Below are 23,702 nucleotides of genomic sequence, written 5' to 3'. Positions count from 1 at the left end.
AATGGTGTTATATTGCATTAAATGATCAAGCTTTATTAGCTGACTGAATTTGATTGTGATGCAAGGACGTGTTGCGCAGTGTTTGCTTTGAAATTAGCAGCATTAAAAGAGCAATGGTTATCCAGTTTATTTATTCTTTATTCATGCAATTTTTCGTGATGAAAAAAAGTGATGTACAAAGAATGTTCTCACTCTTCTGAAAAGAATAGGCATAAGAGGCCACTTTCCACTCCATTAAAACAGGTCAATATTTGTCCCGCTGTTTATGCTTTGTAATTAATGCATGTATTTCTGTTGTGGTTTTAAAAATGTTATGAAATAAATATTCAAGTTTAATTACCATGCGTATTATTATTATTATTCAGTGAAAAATAAGTCTATTTATAAATATTTGTATAGGCTAAATTAAAATAACGTTATTAACCGGTATTTTTTCAAATCAGACCGTTTTCGGAACAGTAATGTTTATTGAGGAACGCAAAAACGGAAACGCTATAATATCGATTCTGCTCGGAGTGAACCCATTGATATTTTTTTCAGTTTTTAAGCCCTGTATCAGAGGAAAACATTTCTGAAGGAATAAATCAGACATTAAATTATATTAAAAACTTATATTTAGGGGTCAAGCACTGAAGGTGTGTGTCCATTTGGCGTTCTAATTCTTATTACGTTTCTTCTTCTTCCGCTCTTGAGTGTATGGCAGCCTATAGAACTGTTTGCAGGAAAGTAATGAATTTTGGCGGACAGATAGAGGACAATCTGAACTGTCACCAGAGCAAATTTGGAGTCTCTAACTCAGTCTCTAATGTCATCACCGGCGGCCATCTTGTCACAGGCGAGCTTTCTGGCGGGCTCTGATGTAAGGCGAGTGATCTGAACACAAATACTCTTATCTCGCTGAAATCTTGATGGATTTGCAAATGGTTTGGTTTCTTACAAACGTTATTAACGTGGCTATAATTATTCTGGATGCTTGAACAAATTATGAATAATTATTCATAAGTGTGCAGTGTCATAACTACATCTCTGACGTTTATAACAAACCAAACAGTTTGAAAATCTGTAGAAAATTGAGCAAGTTATGGTTATTTAAAAAGTACACACACCATTAAAACACAATGTTACGAGTGAGTGAGCTGACTGAGACCAGATGGACAAACCTCCATTGGCCAGCAGCGCGGACGAGACATCTAGCCTTTATTATGGATATATACAGTGAGGAAAATAAGTATTTGAACACCCTGCTATTTTGCAAGTTCTCCCACTTAGAAATCATGGAGGGTCTGAAATTGTCATCGTAGGTGCATGTCCACTGTGAGAGACATAATCTTTAAAAAAAAATCCAGAAATCACAATGTATGATTTTTTAAACTATTTATTTGTATGATACAGCTACAAATAAGTATTTGAACACCTGAGAAAATCAATGTTAATATTTGGTACAGTAGCCTTTGTTTGGTTCCTCCAAAGATTCTCTATTGGGTTTAGGTCTGGAGACTGGCTAGGCCACTGGTCCTCCATGACCCTGTGGCCGGTTCTCCACTGGTCCTCCATGACCCTGTGGCCGGTTCTCCACTGGTCCTCCATGACCCTGTGGCCGGTTCTCCACTGGTCCTCCATGACCCTGTGGCTGGTTCTCCACTGGTCCTCCATGACCCTGTGGCTGGTTCTCCACTGGTCCTTCATGACCCTGTGGCCGGTTCTCCACTGGTCCTCCATGACCCTGTGGCCGGTTCTCCACTGGTCCTTCATGACCCTGTGGCCGGTTCTCCACTGGTCCTCCATGACCCTGTGGCCGGTTCTCCACTGGTCCTCCATGACCCTGTGGCCGTTTCTCCACTGGTCCTTCATGACCCTGTGGCCGGTTCTCCACTGGTCCTCCATGACCCTGTGGCCGGTTCTCCACTGGTCCTTCATGACCCTGTGGCCGTTTCTCCACTGGTCCTTCATGACCCTGTGGCCGGTTCTCCACTGGTCCTCCATGACCCTGTGGCCGGTTCTCCACTGGTCCTCCATGACCCTGTGGCCGGTTCTCCACTGGTCCTCCATGACCCTGTGGCCGGTTCTCCACTGGTCCTCCATGACCCTGTGGCCGGTTCTCCACTGGTCCTTCATGACCCTGTGGCCGGTTCTCCACTGGTCCTCCATGACCCTGTGGCCGGTTCTCCACTGGTCCTCCATGACCCTGTGGCCGGTTCTCCACTGGTCCTCCATGACCCTGTGGCCGGTTCTCCACTGGTCCTCCATGACCCTGTGGCCGGTTCTCCACTGGTCCTCCATGACCCTGTGGCCGGTTCTCCACTGGTCCTTCATGACCCTGTGGCCGGTTCTCCACTGGTCCTCCATGACCCTGTGGCCGGTTCTCCACTGGACCCTGTGGCCGGTTCTCCACTGGTCCTCCATGACCCTGTGGCCGGTTCTCCACTGGTCCTCCATGACCCTGTGGCCGGTTCTCCACTGGTCCTCCATGACCCTGTGGCCGGTTCTCCACTGGTCCTCCATGACCCTTTGGCCGGTTCTCCACTGGTCCTTCATGACCCTGTGGCCGGTTCTCCACTGGTCCTCCATGACCCTGTGGCCGGTTCTCCACTGGTCCTTCATGACCCTGTGGCCGGTTCTCCACTGGTCCTCCATGACCCTGTGGCCGGTTCTCCACTGGTCCTTCATGACCCTGTGGCCGGTTCTCCACTGGTCCTCCATGACCCTGTGGCCGGTTCTCCACTGGTCCTCCATGACCCTGTGGCCGGTTCTCCACTGGTCCTTCATGACCCTGTGGCCGGTTCTCCACTGGTCCTCCATGACCCTGTGGCCGGTTCTCCACTGGTCCTCCATGACCCTGTGGCCGGTTCTCCACTGGACCCTGTGGCCGGTTCTCCACTGGTCCTCCATGACCCTGTGGCCGGTTCTCCACTGGTCCTCCATGACCCTGTGGCCGGTTCTCCACTGGTCCTCCATGACCCTGTGGCCGGTTCTCCACTGGTCCTCCATGACCCTTTGGCCGGTTCTCCACTGGTCCTTCATGACCCTGTGGCCGGTTCTCCACTGGTCCTCCATGACCCTGTGGCCGGTTCTCCACTGGTCCTCCATGACCCTGTGGCCGGTTCTCCACTGGTCCTCCATGACCCTGTGGCCGGTTCTCCACTGGACCCTGTGGCCGTTTCTCCACTGGTCCTTCATGACCCTGTGGCCGGTTCTCCACTGGTCCTTCATGACCCTGTGGCCGGTTCTCCACTGGTCCTTCATGACCCTGTGGCCGGTTCTCCACTGGTCCTCCATGACCCTGTGGCCGGTTCTCCACTGGTCCTCCATGACCCTGTGGCCGGTTCTCCACTGGTCCTCCATGACCCTGTGGCCGGTTCTCCACTGGTCCTTCATGAGCCTGTGGCCGGTTCTCCACTGGTCCTCCATGACCCTGTGGCCGGTTCTCCACTGGTCCTCCATGACCCTGTGGCCGGTTCTCCACTGGTCCTCCATGACCCTGTGGCCGGTTCTCCACTGGTCCTCCATGACCCTGTGGCCGGTTCTCCACTGGTCCTTCATGAGCCTGTGGCCGGTTCTCCACTGGTCCTCCATGACCCTGTGGCCGGTTCTCCACTGGTCCTCCATGACCCTGTGGCCGGTTCTCCACTGGTCCTCCATGACCCTGTGGCCGGTTCTCCACTGGTCCTCCATGACCCTGTGGCCGGTTCTCCACTGGTCCTTCATGAGCCTGTGGCCGGTTCTCCACTGGTCCTCCATGACCCTGTGGCCGGTTCTCCACTGGTCCTTCATGAGCCTGTGGCCGGTTCTCCACTGGTCCTCCATGACCCTGTGGCCGGTTCTCCACTGGTCCTCCATGACCCTGTGGCCGGTTCTCCACTGGTCCTCCATGACCCTGTGGCCGGTTCTCCACTGGTCCTCCATGACCCTGTGGCCGGTTCTCCACTGGTCCTCCATGACCCTGTGGCCGGTTCTCCACTGGTCCTTCATGACCCTGTGGCCGGTTCTCCACTGGTCCTTCATGACCCTGTGGCCGGTTCTCCACTGGTCCTCCATGACCCTGTGGCCGGTTCTCCACTGGTCCTTCATGACCCTGTGGCCGGTTCTCCACTGGTCCTCCATGACCCTGTGGCCGGTTCTCCACTGGTCCTCCATGACCCTGTGGCCGGTTCTCCACTGGTCCTCCATGACCCTGTGGCCGGTTCTCCACTGGTCCTCCATGACCCTGTGGCCGGTTCTCCACTGGTCCTTCATGACCCTGTGGCCGGTTCTCCACTGGTCCTCCATGACCCTGTGGCCGGTTCTCCACTGGTCCTCCATGACCCTGTGGCCGGTTCTCCACTGGTCCTTCATGACCCTGTGGCCGGTTCTCCACTGGTCCTTCATGACCCTGTGGCCGGTTCTCCACTGGTCCTTCATGACCCTGTGGCCGGTTCTCCACTGGTCCTCCATGACCCTGTGGCCGGTTCTCCACTGGTCCTTCATGACCCTGTGGCCGGTTCTCCACTGGTCCTTCATGACCCTGTGGCCGGTTCTCCACTGGTCCTCCATGACCCTGTGGCCGGTTCTCCACTGGTCCTTCACCCCACAAGAGCTGCAGTTTTGGAGATGCTCTGACCCAGTCGTCACAATCTGGCCCTTGTCAAACTCGCTCAAATCCTTATGCTTACCCATTTTGCACATAAACTCTGAGGATAAAATGTTCACTTGCTGCCTAATATATCCCACCCACTAACAGGTGATGAAGAGATAATCAGTGCTATTCACTTCACCGGTCATAATGTTATGTCTGATCGGTGTATGTCTGATGTTATGCGCATATTAATGATAATGTACATTTTAATCAATGTTTTTTCAGAAATATTCGTAGATGCTTTCTCCAAACTGAAGCCGTGTCGTACCCCCACTGGACCACCAATAGTCTTGGATGTCACGTCAGGTGAGCCACAATATTTTTGCATAGAAAGTGCATATTAGTTATTCTCTTGAACTGTACAAGTAAAAAAATGCTTCTTTGACCTTTTATAGTGAATCCTCTCTCAAAAAGCCCCACTCCTCAATCACCAGTTACAGTCAAACGCAAAGCCACTGAGGGAGCACTTCCTGATCTTGAAGGATCTGCGAAGAAAAGGTACATGTGTGCTTTGGTCTGGTTGTCTTCATAGATGCAGAAGATGTTCATCCCAGGTGTGTTTATTATTGTTCAGGCGGTCTCTGCATGACCTGAGAGAGGACATGCCGACAACCATCACTCAGCCAGGAGGTCAGTCTATGTATGTGTGTATTTTATAGGGATGTAACGATTCACTCAACTCACGATGCGATTCGATTCACGATACTAATTTCACGATATGATTTTCTCACGATTTTTTAAGACAAATTATAAAATTATAAAATAAGTGTCCTTTTATAAAGCATTATGTGAAAGTTTTAAAAATTATTAAAAATTATTTCGAAACTAAAATGATAAATTTAAGAGTACAAATACAAGATGCCGGCGATGATAATTTGATCTCAATTGAGTCCACTGGCTTCTTGGACTACGTTTAATTCTATTTCCCTAGAATCATTAAAAGAAAAATAGTTTTAAAACTAAAAACCTCTTCAAGTCCCCTTGACATTATGCACCCCCGCTACATGAAGTTATTAATTAATATTGTAGGTCCTGGCCTTGTAACTTTACTTAATAAATCCTTGCAGTCAGGGCTTATCCCGGATAGCTTAAAAAGGGCCACAGTATCTCCGGTGCTAAAGAAGCCCACACTTGATACATCTATTCTAGCAAACTTTCGCCCCGTGTCTGTCCTTCCTTTTATTTCTAAGGTGTTGGAAAAAATTGTCTCTCTGCAACTTCAGTCCTTCTTATCCACTAATCACATTTACGAGATCTTCCAATCAGGTTTTAAATCATTACACAGTACTGAAACAGCCCTTGTAAGAGTCTTAAATGACATCTTAATGATTACCGATTCAGGAGTCTCTGTCATTCTAATCATGCTGGACTTGTCCTCAGCTTTTGATACTGTCGATCATGGAATTCTCATTTCCCGTCTGGAGTCTTATGTGGGTTTAGGTGGAGTAGTGTTAAACTGGTTTAAATCTTTCCTAACCAGCAGATTTTTTTTTGTTAAAATTGGTAATGTTACTTCTTCTTCATGCAAGCTATCATGTGGCGTACCACAAGGTTCTGTTCTTGCACCCACTCTTTTTTCTCTATACTTACTTCCCTTGGGATCCATTTTCAGGAAACATAATGTAGCCTTCCATTGTTATGCTGATGACATGCAAATTTATTTGCCTTTAACCAGCGGTAATGAGGATGCTGTTAGTAATCTATCAGCTTGTTTGAATGATGTAAATGTTTGGCTCTCAAAAAACTTTCTTTTTTTAAACTCAGATAAATCTGAAGCTATTGTTTTTGGCCCCTCCGAACATAGCAGACAACATTTACCTAATCTCGATCTTTTAAACCTCACTATTTCAGCAAAAGTTCGTAATTTAGGTGTTGTAATTGATAACAATTTACAATTTGATAGGCAAATTGCCTCAGTAGTGGGCTCTAGTTTTTTCCATCTGCGTTCTTTTTCCAAAATCAAATCTTTCCTATCTAATGCCTCGCTAGAAGTTGCTATTCACGCCTTTATAACATCCAGGCTAGATTACTGCAACTCTCTGTACTCTGGAGTTTCGAAGAGCCAAATCGCTAGATTACAAGTTGTTCAGAATGCAAAAATTTGATCATGTCACACCGTTTTTAAGATCCCTTCACTGGCGACCTGTTCAATATAGAATCGACTATAAAATTTTACTATTAGTCTACAAATCCTTAAATAATCTTGCACCAGTTTATCTATCAGATTTACTTCCCCCGTATACTTCAAATCGAGAACTGAGATCAGGAAACAAATCCCTCCTTCATATTCCTAGAACCCGGTTGAAAAAGAGGGGAAATCGTGCTTTTGAAGTGGTAGGCCCCACTCTGTGGAATAATCTTCCTATTGAACTGAAAAAGGCTTCCACTCTATCTGAGTTTAAAACAGCGCTAAAAACTCATTTGTTTAGAGTAGCTTTTAATGTGTATCCTGATCGTGTTTTTAAGGCACCATATTTAGATTGAGGATTGTGATGTCGTTAGTTCAATGTGTATTGTGTTTGTGACTATTGTACAGCACTTTGGTCGGCCAAAAGCCGGTAGTAAATGTGCTTTAGAAATAAATAAACTTGAACTTGAACTTGAACTTATTTCTCAGACAATATTCAGCATATTTCTTTGTAAAAATTTAAATAAAATGTACATTTTATGTCAAATAATAATTGAAATTTTAAAACAAATCCTCAAAAAGTCCCTTCAAGGAGATCTTCCAGTGGTGTTTTCTTGGGGTTGTTTCAGCTTCTTCGCCCTGCACTGAGGAAGAGCAGAAATTAAAAGACTAGGTCAGATTTAAGTACAACAGTTACTGGGGTTTCACATTGTTATAAAGGCAAGATTTTAATTATAATTTTTATCATTATACTTGCAAGAGTTAGAAAAACAGAACACCTTTAGATAAATATGCCATAATAATCAACGCATTATTGGAAAAAAAATCACGCTATTCGCGTGTATTTGGAAGCTTGAACATTTTGAGTTTACTTGCTTCATTCACGCGTGACATTCACTTCACAACAGACGTGAATTCGCCTCATGGGCGGGGCTTCTGCCAGCGGCTCGTCTCGTTGAGAAATGGCTGACATGGGCTGTGTTTTACACGTCTTTTTTTTTTAATTCTACATGGTTTTAAGACTTTTTCAGGCGATAATGTAGTTGTTTAAAGCTCAAATCTGTGGTTTATTTATAAAGAGAGCTCCTCTCTGAACATGTGATCTGGTGTGTGTGTGTGTGTGTGTGAGCTCCAGTGGATCAGCTCAGCTCATTAACCCCGGTGAGAGCAGCCTTTCCTCGGCCAGTCCTTCTGCCGCTGGCTCTGTGGCGTCTCCAGCTATAATTCGTCTTGTGTTTATGTAACGGGCGATCTTTGGTCTCATGGATCTATCATTTGTTCCCTGGCAAATCATTTAGGCTGAGGGCAAAAGTAGCCTGGATGCCAGCCGAACTTAGCCCCACCCACAACATCTGAGCTCGGGCAGTTCGGTCTGGACTTGATCCGTAGAGGAGTAATTATGCCCGAACAGAAAATGTTCGGACCAATGAAATTGTCAGGGCGGGCTTTATACGATGATGGACAGATGATAAACAGTAGCATCATCATCCACATCACCAAAGAACGCTTGGGTTGAATTTGTTCAAATCCTAAACGGAGAACTTGTTCGTATATGCATTCACCTTTACTATCTCGCTCAGAAATGATGATGGTGTTGCTAAGTAGTCTGTGTATCCTTAAATTATTTTTTTACAACACCGGTAAAGATCGTTTACACTCGTCGTCTTCTTCTAACGTTACTTATTCCAGCGTGCGTGCAGACAGGGTTGCCAGGTTTTTACAACAAAACCCGCCCAATTGCTACTCAAAACTAGCCTAAAACAAGCCCAATTGCTTTCCGGGGGGGTTCTCTGGAAAAAAATGGCATTTTGGGGGGAAATATGTGTTATTTTGGCAGGACTTCCTGCTAAAATTTGCATTCCTGGGTCTGTATATCACATAATTGGGGTCACTTCAACCCGCGGACTTGGCAACACAGTGCATTTGAGTTCTGTTGACATTTGATAATGTTATGCGTTGTTCCGTTGATCTGATTGGTTGTAGGTCTATCCAATTGAGGTCTTTCCTGGTTTGGTTGAAACACGCCCCATAATCACAGCCCAACGGAGCAGAATTAGACTCATATTCTGACTAGAATGACGACGTCAGGCTAAGGGCAAAGAAGTTTCATTACTTTTTTATTTTTATGCTGCGTTCACACCAAACGTGAATAGAGCGTCAAAATCGCGTCTACCACGTCTAGTTTGACGCGTGAACATTTTGAATCCATTTGCGCGTCCGCAGTGAATTGGACGCGCGTAGAAATCGAGCGTTTGAAGCTAAATAGACGCGCGTTCAAGGCGCTCCAGGAGAAATATTTCATTTTCATTAAAAATATATATTAAACATTAATAACCACACAAATGTGGTCCAGGCAACTCCTACATTATCTTCACTGCATGTGTATTTAAATATCCTTAAAAAAAATAGTTATGAAACTTCTCTTTGCCCTCAGTCAAAATGATTTGGCAGACAAGAAATTGTAGATTAATGACACCAAAGATCGCCGTTAGATCTACACAAGACGAACCACTACAGGACATCAGAGCCAGCGGCAGACGACAGAAGGACTGGCCGAGGAAAGGCTGCCCTCGCCGTGGTTAAAGGTCCCGTTTTTCGTGTTTTTTTTAAGCTTTGATTGTGTTTACAGTGTGCAATATAACATGTGTTCATGTTTCATGTGTAAAAAAACACAGTATTTTTCACACAATTTACTTATCTGTATACCGCTGTTTTCACTGTCCTAAAAACGCAACGCAACACTTCCTCTTCTCCACGAGGGAGCAACAAGACCACGCCCCCTTTTTCGTGTATTCTTGTGGGCGGAGTTTAGTCAACAAACTGCTCTACTGACGTCATTAAAGCAGGAAGTACAGGGATGTAGAACAAACCGGCCGTTCGCTGTAGGCTTTGAAAGGGAACTTCTGTTAAATAAAATATCTCGCTTGACATTGAACTTTGAGCTTTATAATTTTACAGGTATTATTTATGCTCTAACAGCAACATTACACACTAACTAAAGTTAGAAAAATGGGATCACGAAGAACAGAACCTTTAATGATCGCTGAGCGTCGCTGATCCACTGGAGCTCACAACTCCACAAACACAAGATTGTTTTTTTAAATAGGTGCTCTCTTTATAAATAAACCACAGATTTGAGCTTTAAACAACTACATTCTCACCTGAAAAAGTCTTAACTACATTTTGTAACACAATAGTAGTATTTTTAAATTATGCAGGGTTTCTCATCACGTCACTTCACCACGTGACCGCAACGAGCAGGCTCCTGATTGGTTAAGGCGGTGCGAATTAACGCCAAAGTTCAGATTTTTCAACTCGGGCATCAGACGGGAATTAGTTTCAAACGCGTGAATGCACAAAAAGCACCACTTGCGCAAGAGGCTCAATTTGCGTCAACTGGACGCGCAAATTAGGCGGAATCGCGTCCACCGCGCCGCAGGACCTCCAGACGCGCCTTTCCATTGACTTAACATTGAAATCACTCGCACCAGACACTCTATTCGTGTTTGGTGTGAATGCAGCATTAGGCTATATATTTACGTTACCGTTGTAGCCGACTAGCGCTGACTTTGAATGTTTGACTAAATTGTTTGCTTTATTTCATGTGTAGCTTATTATACCTTTTACTTATACTTTTGTATTATTGATCAAACATAAACTTGCATTTAACAAAAACAGACTGGGTTGTGTTTCATGTAATTTAATGTCATCACAGTGATAATCATATGCACACTTGTCTGAACCAGATATTAATATACAGATTTTCTCCTCATTGTTGACACTACTAGAGCAAGCTCCTGATTGGTTACCGCGGCGCGAATATCCACCAAAGTTCAGATTTTTCAACTCGCGCAAATCACGCGTCAAACGCTCAATTAGCGCCATGTCATTGGCGCCGCAGAATGTCTATTTGCATCTTTGCATTGACTTAACATGTAAATCATTTGCGTGAAACACGAGTCTGGTGTGAACGCACCATTAGTCTTTGGAAAGTCAAAATGCCGCCACACCTCCGATTTGAATGAGTCGACGTAAACTATGCGCTTGCCGTCGCCATTCTTCTGTTTGACGGCGCGTGTGCGCTCGCGCCCAACCTCCATATGAATGAACTGAAAACATTTGCTTATTTCACTCTTCTTCGAGCCAGTGTGCATGGTGCATTATGAATAATTATTCATAAGTGTGCAGTGTCATAACCACATCTCTGATGTTTATAACAAACCAAACACAGTCCGTAACGTTAGCTACAACTTGCTTGTTGCTATCGTGCCTGTAAAGTGAGGCTGTTTAACCCTCTGGAGTCTGAGCTCTTTTGGGGCCCTTTAGAAGTTTTGAAATGCTCTGACATTTGTGTTTTTTTTCTACAGTTGCTTATAAACATATTAATTGTAATTACACTGTATTCAGCACAAACTGGGCTACCATAATATCTGAGCAACATGTATGTACATGTTTGTATTTTTGAGAGAAAAATGTTTATGCATGGTTTTTGAAAAAACTAAAAAAATTGTTTTAAAATTAAGGCTTCAAAACACACAATAGATATGTGTTCAAGACCTTTGGCTCCTGTCTGTGTTTTCATAGAGTTTTTTTCTTTGAACTGATGTGGGAATCATTGAGCCGACTCATTCACATAAAACAATATATTAATTTACAATTTGTAAGACAGTTTCTCTTCTCAAAGCCAGTATGCGAGGAGGCGTGATAGCTAATGAATAATGATGAGATAACACCTGAGATGACAAAAGAACATAATAGTTCGCATAATGAGCTGCATAATGAATTAGCTTCTGGTAGGCCTATGTGACAGAGAGCAACAGAGCAAAGGAAATATATATTTTTTTGTAGTTTATTTTATTTGGAATGTAGTCAAAAAAGGCCTATTATATTCTAAATGATCAGAAGATTTGACTACTCTGCAAAAAATGCTCTTCTTATTTGGTATTTTTTTCTTGTTTCCAGTCCAAATATTTAAAATTCTTAAATCAAGATTAATTTACTAGATAAGTAAAAATTACGGGGGGGGAAATCAAAATGAAGTGAGTTTTTGGTTAGTTAGTTAACTTTGTCCACAAGGGGAAATTCTGCTTGGGCACAGTGCAGAGTTGCTTCATAAAGGTAGACCAGATAACTTAAAACAATCTATATTATCTGTGACGGATGAAATTATATTATCGCGACCGCCGGCTCGAGAGGGTTAAAACGCATTTGTATCGATTTTCAACCGGCTCCGATTGAATCGTTACATCCCTAGTATTTTACCAGATTATCTCCTGATTGTTGTTGAATATTAACACCACAAAGTTGCAAAAAAAATCTGTTAGACTCTGAAAGCAGTCATAGTCCCCTGAAAGAAAAGTGTAGTCAAGAAGATCCCATTCTCACCACCAAGAAGAGAAGCCACACGAGAGAACAGCGGAAATTGCTTAGGTACTGTATCATAACTTTTTGGGGATGAATTTTGATCTTGTAAGATTAGTCTTATCTGTTTTTCTTGGGGTTTTCAGGCATCCAACACAAGAAGAAAAGGTGCATCGGAGAAGATCTCTCAGATTTTTTACTGTGTCCAGTGGAAACAACAGTAACCATGTAGGTTTAGTATTTTTTACCTCTGTTTAAATTCTTTTCCCCCTTTCTGCTAACCTGATTTCATATTTTTAGCTTTCCATGACACCAACACATGAAAACGGTTCAGAAGAACACCAACAACAGCTTGACTGTAAAAGTGATCCGCCGCTTATAAATGAAGATGTGTCTCTGAGGATACCTCTTATCCTCATTGATGGACCAGAAGGAGGTTTGGATCAGTTTTGATGATTTTTGATTATCAGTTGAATCAGATTTGAGTGCTACGGAGTAAAAGATGTTCAGTTACATATCAGTCTGTCTCTTACACAATATTTACTGATTTAAAAAAAATTGATCACTATCATTGACCAGGGTTTCCGCAGGTCATAGAAAGTCTTAAATTGACTTTCTATAATTTAAGGCCTAAATTGGAGCAGAAAGTCTTAAATTCATTATCATGGCATTAAATTAGGGTCCTATGATTGACGTAATCGAAGCGCATTTGTGAGGTCAGGCACTGATGTTGGACGAGAAGGCCTGGCTCTCAGTCTCCGCTCTAATTCATCCCAAAGCTGTTCTATCAGGTTGAGGTCAGGACTCAAGTTCCTCCACACCAAACTCGCTCATCCATGTCTTTATGGAGCGACGCTTTGTGCACTGGAGCAGTCATGCTGGGACAGGAAGGGGCCGTCCCCAAACTGGGCCCACAAAGTCTGGAGCATGAAATTGTCCAAAATGTCTTGGTGAAGCATTAAGAGTTCCTTTCACTGGAACTAAGGGGCCACGCCCAACCCCTGAAAAACAACCCCCCCCATAATCCCCCCCCTCCACCAAACTTTACACTTGGCACAATGCAGTCAGGCAGGTCCCGTTCTCCTGGCAACCGCCAAACCCAGACTCGTCCATGGGATTGTCAGACAGAGAAGCGTGATTGGCCACTCAGAGAACACGTCTCCACTGCTCTAGAGTCCAGTGGCGGCGCGCTTTACCCCACTGCATCCCACGCTTTGGTGATGGCTTGAAGGCTTGGATGAGCTGCTTGGCCATGGAAACCCATTCCATGAAGCTCTACACACTGTTTTTGAGCTCATCTGAAGGCCACAGAAGTTTGGAGGTCTGGAGCTCTTGACTCTGCAGAAAGTTGGCGACTTCTGTGACCCTCAGCATGCGCTGACCCCGCTCTGTGACCCTCAGCATGCGCTGACCCCGCTCTGTGACCCTCAGCATGAGCTGACCCCGCTCTGTGACCCTCAGCATGAGCTGACCCCGCTCTGTGACCCTCAGCATGAGCTGACCCCGCTCTGTGACCCTCAGCATGAGCTGACCCCGCTCTGTGACCCTCAGCATGAGCTGACCCCGCTCTGTGACCCTCAGCATGTGCTGACCCCGCTCTGTGACCCTCAGCATGCGCTGACCCCGCTCTGTGACCCTCAGCATGAGCTGACCCCGCTCTGTGACCCTCAGCATGTGCTGACCCCGCTCTGTGACCCTCAGCATGTGCTGACCCCGCTCTGTGACCCTCAGCATGCGCTGACCCCGCTCTGTGACCCTCAGCATGAGCTGACCCCGCTCTGTGACCCTCAGCATGCGCTGACCCCGCTCTTTGTGGCTGAGTTGCTGTTGTTCCCAATCGCTTCCACTTTGTTATAATCCCACTAACAGTTGAGTGTGGAATATTTAGTAGTGAAGATGGTCTTATTGCACAGGTGTCCACCGATCACGGCCCCACACTTGAGTTCTCTGAGCTCCTGAGAGCGGCCCGTTCTGTCACTAATGTGTGTAGAAGCGAACACACACACACACACACACACACACACACACACACACACACACACACACACACACACACACACACACACACACACACACACTCCTGAGAGCGGCCCATTCTCTCACTAATGTGTGTAGAAGCGTCTGCAGGCCTAGAGCTGGAGTTATACACCTGTGGCCATGAAGGGATTCAATGATTTGGAGGGGCGTCACAATACTTTTGGCAATATAGTGTATAATGTGCTGACTTCTTGTTATAATGTCAAGCCCTGCGGTCAGTACACCTTAAAGGGACAGTTCACCCAAAAATGAAAATTCTGTCATTTACTTGCCCTCATGTGATTAAATAGCCCACACAAAGTTTGGTAAAAAATAAATGCGAATATGAGAAAAATATAACTCATTTCATTAAGCCCCAAAAATTTATTTATCGTATCAATATCAACTTTGATAAATTGCTGTTAAATTGTATGTTTCATGATTTCAATTAATTAGACATGCTTTTTAACTAAAATTTAATTTAACCTGTAAAACTAATAAATAAAACAGATTTCATAAGGCTCTAAATGTAATGGCATGATGTTCTTCCTCAGGATTTGAGTTTTCCAGCACAAATATCTAAACACTTAAATCAAGAGACATTTACTGACATGAGAAATTAAGAAATTAAGTCTTGTTTTCTGAGAACAAACAAAATGAAGTGAGTTTATGCTTAAAACAAGAACGAATATCTGTCATTGGGGATGAAAATTAAGTTTAAATCTATATTTTCTTTTGTGTAAATAAAGCATTTCTGTATTTTTCTTGCAGTTGTTGTTGGAAATGAGGTGGACGACGACCCAGATCTACTCAACTGCAGTTTTGCTGAAAGCCCCGATGACTCTCTAAAGATGGGATCTGACGCGTCTTGCATTCAGAGACCGGACCGCGAAGAACCCTGTGATGATAATGATGAATGCTGGACCATCCTTGAAGTTGAGCACTTAGAACCGCTAGCAGAATGTGAGGTAATACAATCCGTGACTCAAAATGAAGGTTCTCAAATGAACGCAAGCACAGAAATCGAGTCGCGTAAAAAAGAGTCCAAAAAAGAGAAGAAGCGATCCCGTCCTCGTAGATCCATAAGCCTGCCTGAGGTGATGCTGGAGTCGTGTACTGATGAGATGCCAGATTTGGAAAAGGAAGTAGGTAGAGATGAAACTGAGATTGATAATAGTGTCTGGCCGATGTTTGCAAGTCTGACCCTTTCACATGAGCAAGAGAATACAGAGCGAAAAGAGACGAAAGAAAGCATTAAAACACAAAAAAAGATGCCAGATTCGACTCTTGGATTCAAAAGACCTCATCAGCGTTTATCCATGGCTGAGCGACTCCGAGGCTTTAGTGCGTTGACCTTGCTCCTCCGAACATCACGAACGGCCCCAAATTTTCGGGACAAACCGCAGGAATCCCTTCAAAGGGGAGCCGCGCGCCTTCGGAGGCAGGGAGCGCGACGATTTGGCCGCTCCATCAGTCATGACGGAGTCTCCGAAAGACCACCAGAGCAAAGCCCTCTGGGATCTCCACCCGCAAATCAGGCGTTCATTGGCATATGCGACCCTAGCCCTGATTCAGGGGTGGAGTCAGTCGACCATGAACCGATTAATGATTTACATCTTCAAGAGATGTGCAAGAACTCGTTGGGAAATCCAAATCAAGATCCGATTTTGTCTGCGATGGAGAAAACGGGAAGTCAGAAGGTCGAGGAGCTTGCTCTCCATAAACTGTTGGATCTGAAGTGTCACATTGGTGGTCATGAGGAAGATGATCGTCAGGATCTTGCATCTCCGATGTTCTTCCAGCCGTTGAATCTCTTTGAAGACGCAGTTGGAGTCTCTCCTCCGCACCGAAGCGATAATGAAACCCCCTCATGGCTGAACGCCAGTCCTCCGTTCACCTTCCCACCCTTTGCTCCTTTGACCCGCGATGCTGGGGTTTCTGAAGATGGCACACGGCTGCCTTGTGATCTGTCCTCTCCGACCTTTCAGTTTAGGCGTCCGACCACTAGAAGGCGCTATAGAGACTCTCCCCGCTGGCCCTCGCACGAGGTGCGCATCTCTGCCTGGAACCCGTTACCACTTTAATCCGTTTTATTAGTTCAATGTTAAGATGCCAACGCCTTGGATCTGAATATGGTTTGTGGAATCATTATTTATGCAATGGTTTTATTTGTTTTATGTTTGTGAGCGATCAAAAATGTTCTTTGTTCTTAATAAAATCTGTTTTAATAGTTTTTTGTAGTTGTTTCAGGTTAATATTTCTGCTTAAAGGGTTAGTTCACCCAAAAATGAAAATTCTGTCATTAATTCCTCACCCTCATGTCGTTGGACACCCGTCAGACCTCCGTTCATCTTCAGACACAAATGAAGATATTTTAGTGTAAATCTGATGCTCTGAAAGGCCTCCATTGGCTCAATGGCACGGTTCACTCTCAAGACCCATAAAAGACACTAAAGACGTCGTTACAAAGTCCATCTCACTACAGTGGCTCTACAATAACTTTATAAATTGGCGAGAATAGTTTTTGTGCGCAAAAAAACCCTAAATAACGACTTGCATAGTGATGACGATTTCACAACACGGCCTCATTAAGCTTCGAAGCGTTATCTTTTTAGGTTCCGGTTCTTTTTAGTGAACCGAATCAGTTCACCAAATCGGACTGAATCGTTCTAAACGGTTCGCGTCTCCAGTCAGCGCTGATCCATAATTTACTAAAGTTACTAACTTTCTGACATGAGTGACAGCCCATCCGACTAGAAATAGACTAATAACCTGAAGTATATGCTGTAACTAAAACAGTTCAGACATGCTGAGAACTGATGTGAAGTGAACTCCGGTCCATCCGTCTCTCTGGCAGCAGCTCGTGCCTCGTAGACCTCGTTAAACCACGCCCCCTCCGCTCATTTAAAATGCAAAGATGTCAGCCAATCACAACAGTGGGCGTTTTTACTGAAGTCTCACAGCAGACACGCCTCTTGAAACAGGGCCTTCAGCCACAGGGCAAACAGCAGTATAGAAAAAATGCCTTTCATTTCTAAATTATGATATTTTATGATGTAAAAATCATACTAACAATATAAGTACACCTCAGGAAACATTATGAAATAATAGAAAAATGCCATGCCATGGGACCTTTAAGTAAATTATTTTTCTAAAAATTCTATCATTTGCCTCCATCCCAATACTAAACAACGCGACATACATTCACATCACATGTTAGTGGTGGAGTTATACTCACGGGACACTATAGATATTCACAATCACGAAAGTTCATTATTTGCATGCGTTTTAAAGCCTTGCCGGGTTAAACATTTAATTCGCGTGTTTATGCACATGCGCTTTTCCGAGCACTAAACGCCTGTCAAACACGTGATTACTGGACTAAGTCGTCTTACTGCGCTAATACTGTCAAATACACGCAAGGTTAACATAAACACAGTCGGTTATGTCTAAAGTGAAAGTAAAATCGGTGTGTCTGTATATTAGATGCGTGCAGGTCTTTAATTGACAGCAGCGCAGCCTATAGTGAACACGCCATCCTTAAAGGGACAGTTCACCTCTAAAATTGTCATTATTTACTCACTCAGGGTTCCCACTCGTCCTGGAAAACCTGGAAAATTGATGACAAAATTCCCAGTCCTGGAAAACACATGGAAAATTTGAGAAAATGTCCTGGAAAATCTTGTTGTTGTCTGGGAAAATTCTTTAAAAAAAAGTTATTTCTTTAGCCGAGTATAAAGAGTTTATCGCTGGCCCAAACAATTAGCGCTAGTTGCAGAAAGCACATGTTCAGGAATGCTGAGTTTGATGTAGTATTTTGAAAAATGATGTTTAGTCTTGTGTTGCCACTCTCAGCCGTTAGCTAATGCTATAACTGCTCAAATGTATGCAGTGAATGTTAACTCGTAAGCTGCTACCTAATCACATAATGTTGATATAAAGTCACATTTGTGTGTTATAAAGTCAGAATTGCAAGATATAGTCAGAATTGCGTGACATAAACTCGCAATTCTGACCTTTTCTTCACAATTGACTTTTTTGCGCAGTTGCGAGTTTATATCTTGCACTTCTGACTTCTTTTCTCAGAATTGTGAGATCTAAACTGCAATTGCAAGTTATAAATTCCAATTCTGAGGAAAAAAGAATTGCGACAATTTTCGCGTTTATATCACAAATATGTAAACTCGCAATTGCGAGAGTCAGAATAGCGAGATAAAAAGTCACAATTACCTTTTCTTTCTATTCTGTGGTGTAAACAAGCTTCCATAGTCATAATGTATGATTAAGAGCTCATGTTGAAAAATGCTGGATTGTTAAGTAATGGCAATAAACTGTACGGCTTTTAAAGACTTAGAAAGCAATATTTGGCATGATCCTTGTCTTTTATTCCCGCCGTAGTAAAATTGAAAATGTCCTGGAAAAGTACTGGAAAATGGTTGCTGAAAAAGAGTGGGAACCCTGTCACTCTAATATTGTTCCAAACCATAGACCAGTGGCGGCTGGTCAATAGAGGGCGCCATCAAAATTACAGAAATATACATGTATACAAAAATTATATAAAATGAAATAAAAATAAAGTAGTTTACTCAGACGACGTGCCGGCTGTTAGTAAGAGCCTCAGCATTTAATAAAAACTGGCTTTGATCGGTTAACTATTTTATATGCTCTTCAATATGTTTCATGCGGTTTCATGGGCGAGGGACAGCATGTGACCTGAATCTGGTCTCTAATTGGTTATTAAAGATCTTCCTCCGGATGCAGGTCGCCGATTTACAGATCCAGCATCAGGCCAGAGACAGGATGCAGCTGAACTCGCTTCACTCGCTTGTTATGAGAAACGTTAGGGCCGGCTGGGTGTGTTCTTAGCAATGCCCTTTATTGCTTTCCCTGTCTTTTAATTCAAAGTGTCGGTACTGAAGTTTTGTGAACAAAAATGGGGGTAAGAGACCTCAAATATCTGACTGAACAATGCAAACGAGATGACTGACTTTAATCAGAGAGTCATTGAGAAATTTGCTGGAGAAAGAAAGAAAGGAGAGCAAAATGTATGTTCAAGTAGTCAACATGCTAGTCTGTTTTTTTGTGTTTTTTTCCTTTCCTCATTCAATTATATGGGGGAAATGAATGTGTAAAAAGATACGTAAAAAAAAAACGCCCCCCCCAAAAAATAATGATCACCAGCCGCCACTGGGTCAGACACGACTGGACCCTCAGACGGGACCTGTGGTCACATGACACTAAAACAAGAGCTTTTGGGCGGCAAACCCACCAGATGGAGATCAGAAGCCGCCCATGGCCACGGTTAAACACACCGCTGGATCTTTAATGTCAGGGCCGGTGTTTTTGCTCCTGGACTTCTTGTTCAGACACACGGCATCATGGATTCAAGCAAACACCAGCAGATAAAACATCAAAACCTGCTGGAGATCTTATAATGGGCCGTGGTTGGATCTTCCATCAGGACAATGATCCGAAATCAACACAGAAATGTGTCAGTGAGCACAAACTGAAGGCCTGAGCGGAGCCCTATAGAGAATGAGTGATGGAGTGAAGAGAAGAGCTGGAATCTGAAGGATCTGGAGAGATTCTGTGTGAAGGAATGGGCTCTGATCTCCAAACTCATCCGGCATTACAGAAGAAGACTCAGAGCGTCTGTCCTGGGGGAAGACAAACACATTTCATACACACTTACAATTGTTTGACTTCAATGAAAGGTTAGAATTTGGTGAACAAATCCAAATTAACCCTCTGGTGCTCTTCGGTCATTTTTGACTGGAAAATTTTGTTAAAAATCACAGCTTTATCAGAATTATATGAAATGTACTTTTCTTGCATTAGTTATGTAAACACACAAAAAAATTGGGGTCATGATTCGAGCATGATAATTGGTCGTAAAAAAAAAGTTTGTGCTCTTCGGTCAAAAATGACCACCATAGGAAATGAATGGGAAAACTGCAAAAACACAAATTCACAGAAAAAAAATCTATATTTCTAACAGAACAAAAAAATCTAAAACTTTAAAATAAATAGTCTTTGAGATTTTTTTAAAATATATATTCAAATCCAACAAAAAAAAAATCATTAAATGTGTTCAAAACTGAACTAGGGAATTCTCCATAGAGACCTCTAGTGGTTACACACATTGTTGCATGATTTCTTAAATAATTCCAAAAGAGCGGCTAATCTGCCTTCAAAAAAAAATATTTTGAAGGCCTAGTCTCTATTTTAACCTGAAATACTGCAATAATAATAATAATAAAAAAAAGTATAATTTTCAATGGCAAAAATAGACCATAATTATTGCATAAATATAAAAAAATACCATCAAATCATCTCAAAATACAAAATTACAAAGAAAAAATATTATTGAAGAAAAATAAATTGCATTGGTATTGGTTAAATTTTTAGGTGTCCGTGAAGACAACCAATGCAACCCCTAAAGGAAGAGCAGCAGAGGGTTAAAGTGGCACTCACTAAATCAGTTTGACTTATTATATAAAGATTGTTAATATCCTTTATGATGCATCTTACCCCCACAGAGAGTGATGATGTCAGCTGTGTGAGGCGGTGCTCCTCCTCTTTGATGAGAGGACGCTACAGAAGGAGGAGCTTCACCAGAGCTGGAGTCTCCGCTCATCCACACACACACACACTGGCAGCTCGTGCTCCGAAGTCTCAGAGAAGTGGGAAAACTGCGGGATCTGATCCAGCCGGGAAGACGGATCGAGAGGGAAACCCATCTCCAGAACCATGGCAGAAGGAGCGGAGGGAGAAGAGGAGATCCAGTTCTTACGGACAGTGAGTTTTAGTGACACTTCCTTTCCTCTGATTAGTTATAATGTGTTATTATAAGGACTGCAGATATTAGGAAACTCACTGTTTGAAAGGTTTGCGAATTCTTAACTAACCTCTTTCTCATGACTGGAGTGACATGACCAGGTGTGTGGATTTGCCGGCATTGTTGTCTATTAATACTCAGAGGTTGGATTGTCACTGTTTGAAACGGGACTTTACACATGACGACGACATTCTGCCAAGACCAGGATATAAATATACAGTACAAAGATGAGTGTTTAAGATGAAGCCTGTTACTGCCCTAATGTGTGTTTGAAAAGTCTAGCTTCTATACATTTGACCTTCTATAATTGAAGGCCTTAAATTGGAGCAGAAAGTCTTAAAGGGTTAGTTCACCCAAAAATGAAAATTCTGTCATTAATTCCTCACCCTCATGTCGTTGGACACCCGTCAGACCTCCGTTCATCTTCAGACACAGATGAAGATATTTTAGTGTAAATCTGATGCTCTGAAAGGCCTCCATTGGCTCAACTTTACACTCTCAAGACCCTTAAAAGACACTAAAGACGTCGATACAAAGTCCATCTCACTACAGCGGCTCTACAATAACTTTATGAATCGGCGACAATAGTTTTTGTGCGCAAAAAAACCCTAAATAACGACTTATATAGGGATGACGATTTCAAAACACGGCCTCATGAAGCTTCGAAGTGTTATGAATCAGTGAGTCGAATCATGATTCGGATCGCGTCTCAAACTGCTGAATCGACTCACTGATTCATAACGCTTCGAAGCTTCATGATGCTTTGTTTTGAAATCGTCATCACTATGTAAGTCGTTATTTAGGGTTTTTTTGCGCACAAAAACTATTCTCGCCGATTCATAAAGTTATTGTAGAGCCACTGTAGTGAGATGGACTTTGTAACGACGTCTTTAGTGTCTTTTAAGGGTCTTGAGAGTGTAAATTGAGCCAATGGAGGACTTTCAGAGCCATCAGATTTACACTAAAATATCTTAATTTCTGTTCCGAAGATGAACGGAGGTCTGACGGGTGTCCAACCACATGAGGGGAAGTAATTAATGACACAATTTTCATTTTTGGGTGAACTAACCCTTTAAATTCAACATCAGGGCTCTATGATTAACGTGATGCAGAATTCATTCATAAAAACATAATTGACTGTATAATGAGGAATGTCTGATGAATAAATCAAAAGTAGGTCAGAACACTTAAAGCAGGGGTGTCCAAACTTTTTTAAAATATATATAAATGACATGTTTTGTTTCTTGGAAACATGACAGATTTGACAAAAGCTTGAGCTGACAGTAGAGTAGCTTGAGATAGGACGTAAATGTATATATATTTAACAATATCTGTAAAACTTTCATCTACCAAAAAGTTTTAATGGGTGAAATTTAAATATCATTACTGAGTTAGAGCTCTATTCTTATTTAAATGTAGCAAGTGCTCTATTTAGATCAGCACAGGTAAAAATACTTTTCTGACTTGGTATTTCTGTCTTTTTTCTTGATTCCTGGGGGAAAAAATCAAAATGAATTGAGTTTTTGCTTGAAACAAACTAAATTATTTGCCAATGGATTAGAAAAATAATTTCTGTTTGGGACAGAAATAAGATTCCAAACATACAAACATTCTTTTTCTTTCCCCTTTGGCAGATATATTTTCTTGTTTAAACAAAAACTCTTCAATTTTATTTTCCAGAAAATAAGAAAAAATACCTAATGTCATTTAACTTATCTCGTAAATGCATCTTGATTTAAGAATTTTTAGATATTTAAACCAGAAACCAGACAAAAATACTAAATGACAGCATTGTTTGCAGTGCACACAAGGCAAAAAGTAAAAACAAAATTACTAAATACAATGAAAACTCAAAAATGCATTTTTTAAGATCCTGCATAATTTGTAATTTCACCACAAAAAATAATGGCAAGAAACCAAAATAAACAAGATTTATGCATTTGGTTTGTTCTATTGTCATGCGTGACTATTGTGCATCTAATATAATACATAATATAGTAAATGTGGTATCCTAATTATGCAAATTTCTGGATATTACCACAAAAAATTCAGTCATTTTGATCTCAAAAATCACAAAAAAAATACAGCGAAATTCTGGTAGGATTGAGCTATGGGGAAGTGCAAGTTTATAATGGTCTTAAAAAGGTCTTCGATTTGACTTGGTGAAACCTGCAGAAACCCTGCTAGAATACATGCATTTGAATATTATACTTTTAAAATTGTATTTGTCACACAGCAGACATGCATTATGCATTTCTACAGCAATTTCATCTAAAAAAAATGTAGGCCAACACGTTCCTTTATACAAACGCATACATGTTTTTGATAGACGTCTCTTATGCTCACAACGGCTGTATTTATTTAATCAGAAATACAGTAAAAGCAGCAATACTGTGAAATATTAAATATGTAATGTACTCCTGTGATCAAAGCTGAATTTTCAAACTTTGAAAAGTGTTGCTACTACAACTGATTGTGTGCTATTACACACTGACATGTTCTGTTCCCTTCAATTTATTCCCTACATTTTCTTTAATTGGTCTGAAATGTCACCCTCAAGGCTTGACCTCAGGGCTGTAAATGCCTGACCTGTGTTAGGGTTACATGAACATTGAGGCGTCCTATAGAGGATGCACTGGAGGATTTGGGCACAGTATGGAGTTTAACGAGCGATGGAGACAACGAGTGCTGTTGTTTGTGATGCTGGCGTCTGTGAGCTCTGAGTCTATATAGAGATGGGATTAGCA

At 42.6% G+C, this 23,702-nt stretch overlaps 2 protein-coding genes across 2 annotated transcripts in view; both read left to right on the top strand.

Annotated features, from left to right (window-relative positions):
• LOC307119143 (uncharacterized protein) overlaps positions 1–16,201 on the top strand; it is a gene marked incomplete at both ends in the record, with an annotated part of 35,523 nt that extends 19,322 nt beyond the window's left edge. Inside the window, 7 exons of the mRNA XM_079805222.1 lie at positions 4,838–4,918; positions 5,008–5,110; positions 5,187–5,258; positions 12,078–12,170; positions 12,248–12,329; positions 12,402–12,537; positions 14,889–16,201. Coding sequence (XP_079661348.1) covers positions 4,838–4,918; positions 5,008–5,110; positions 5,187–5,258; positions 12,078–12,170; positions 12,248–12,329; positions 12,402–12,537; positions 14,889–16,201 — 1,880 coding nt within the window. The remainder of the gene's footprint in view (positions 1–4,837; positions 4,919–5,007; positions 5,111–5,186; positions 5,259–12,077; positions 12,171–12,247; positions 12,330–12,401; positions 12,538–14,888) is intronic.
• Positions 16,202–20,733: 4,532 nt separating this feature from the next.
• Positions 20,734–23,702, top strand: part of ryr1a (ryanodine receptor 1a (skeletal)) — a 262,797-nt gene continuing 259,828 nt past the window's right edge. The window contains exon 1 of the mRNA XM_079804711.1: positions 20,734–20,915. Within this exon, the coding sequence (XP_079660837.1) occupies positions 20,868–20,915 (48 nt within the window). The 5' untranslated portion in view covers positions 20,734–20,867. The remainder of the gene's footprint in view (positions 20,916–23,702) is intronic.

This window comes from Gobio gobio (genome assembly GCF_949357685.1).
Source record: "Gobio gobio genome assembly, chromosome: 22".
NCBI lineage: Eukaryota > Metazoa > Chordata > Actinopteri > Cypriniformes > Gobionidae > Gobio > Gobio gobio.
This window is presented reverse-complemented; position numbering and strand designations above follow the sequence as displayed.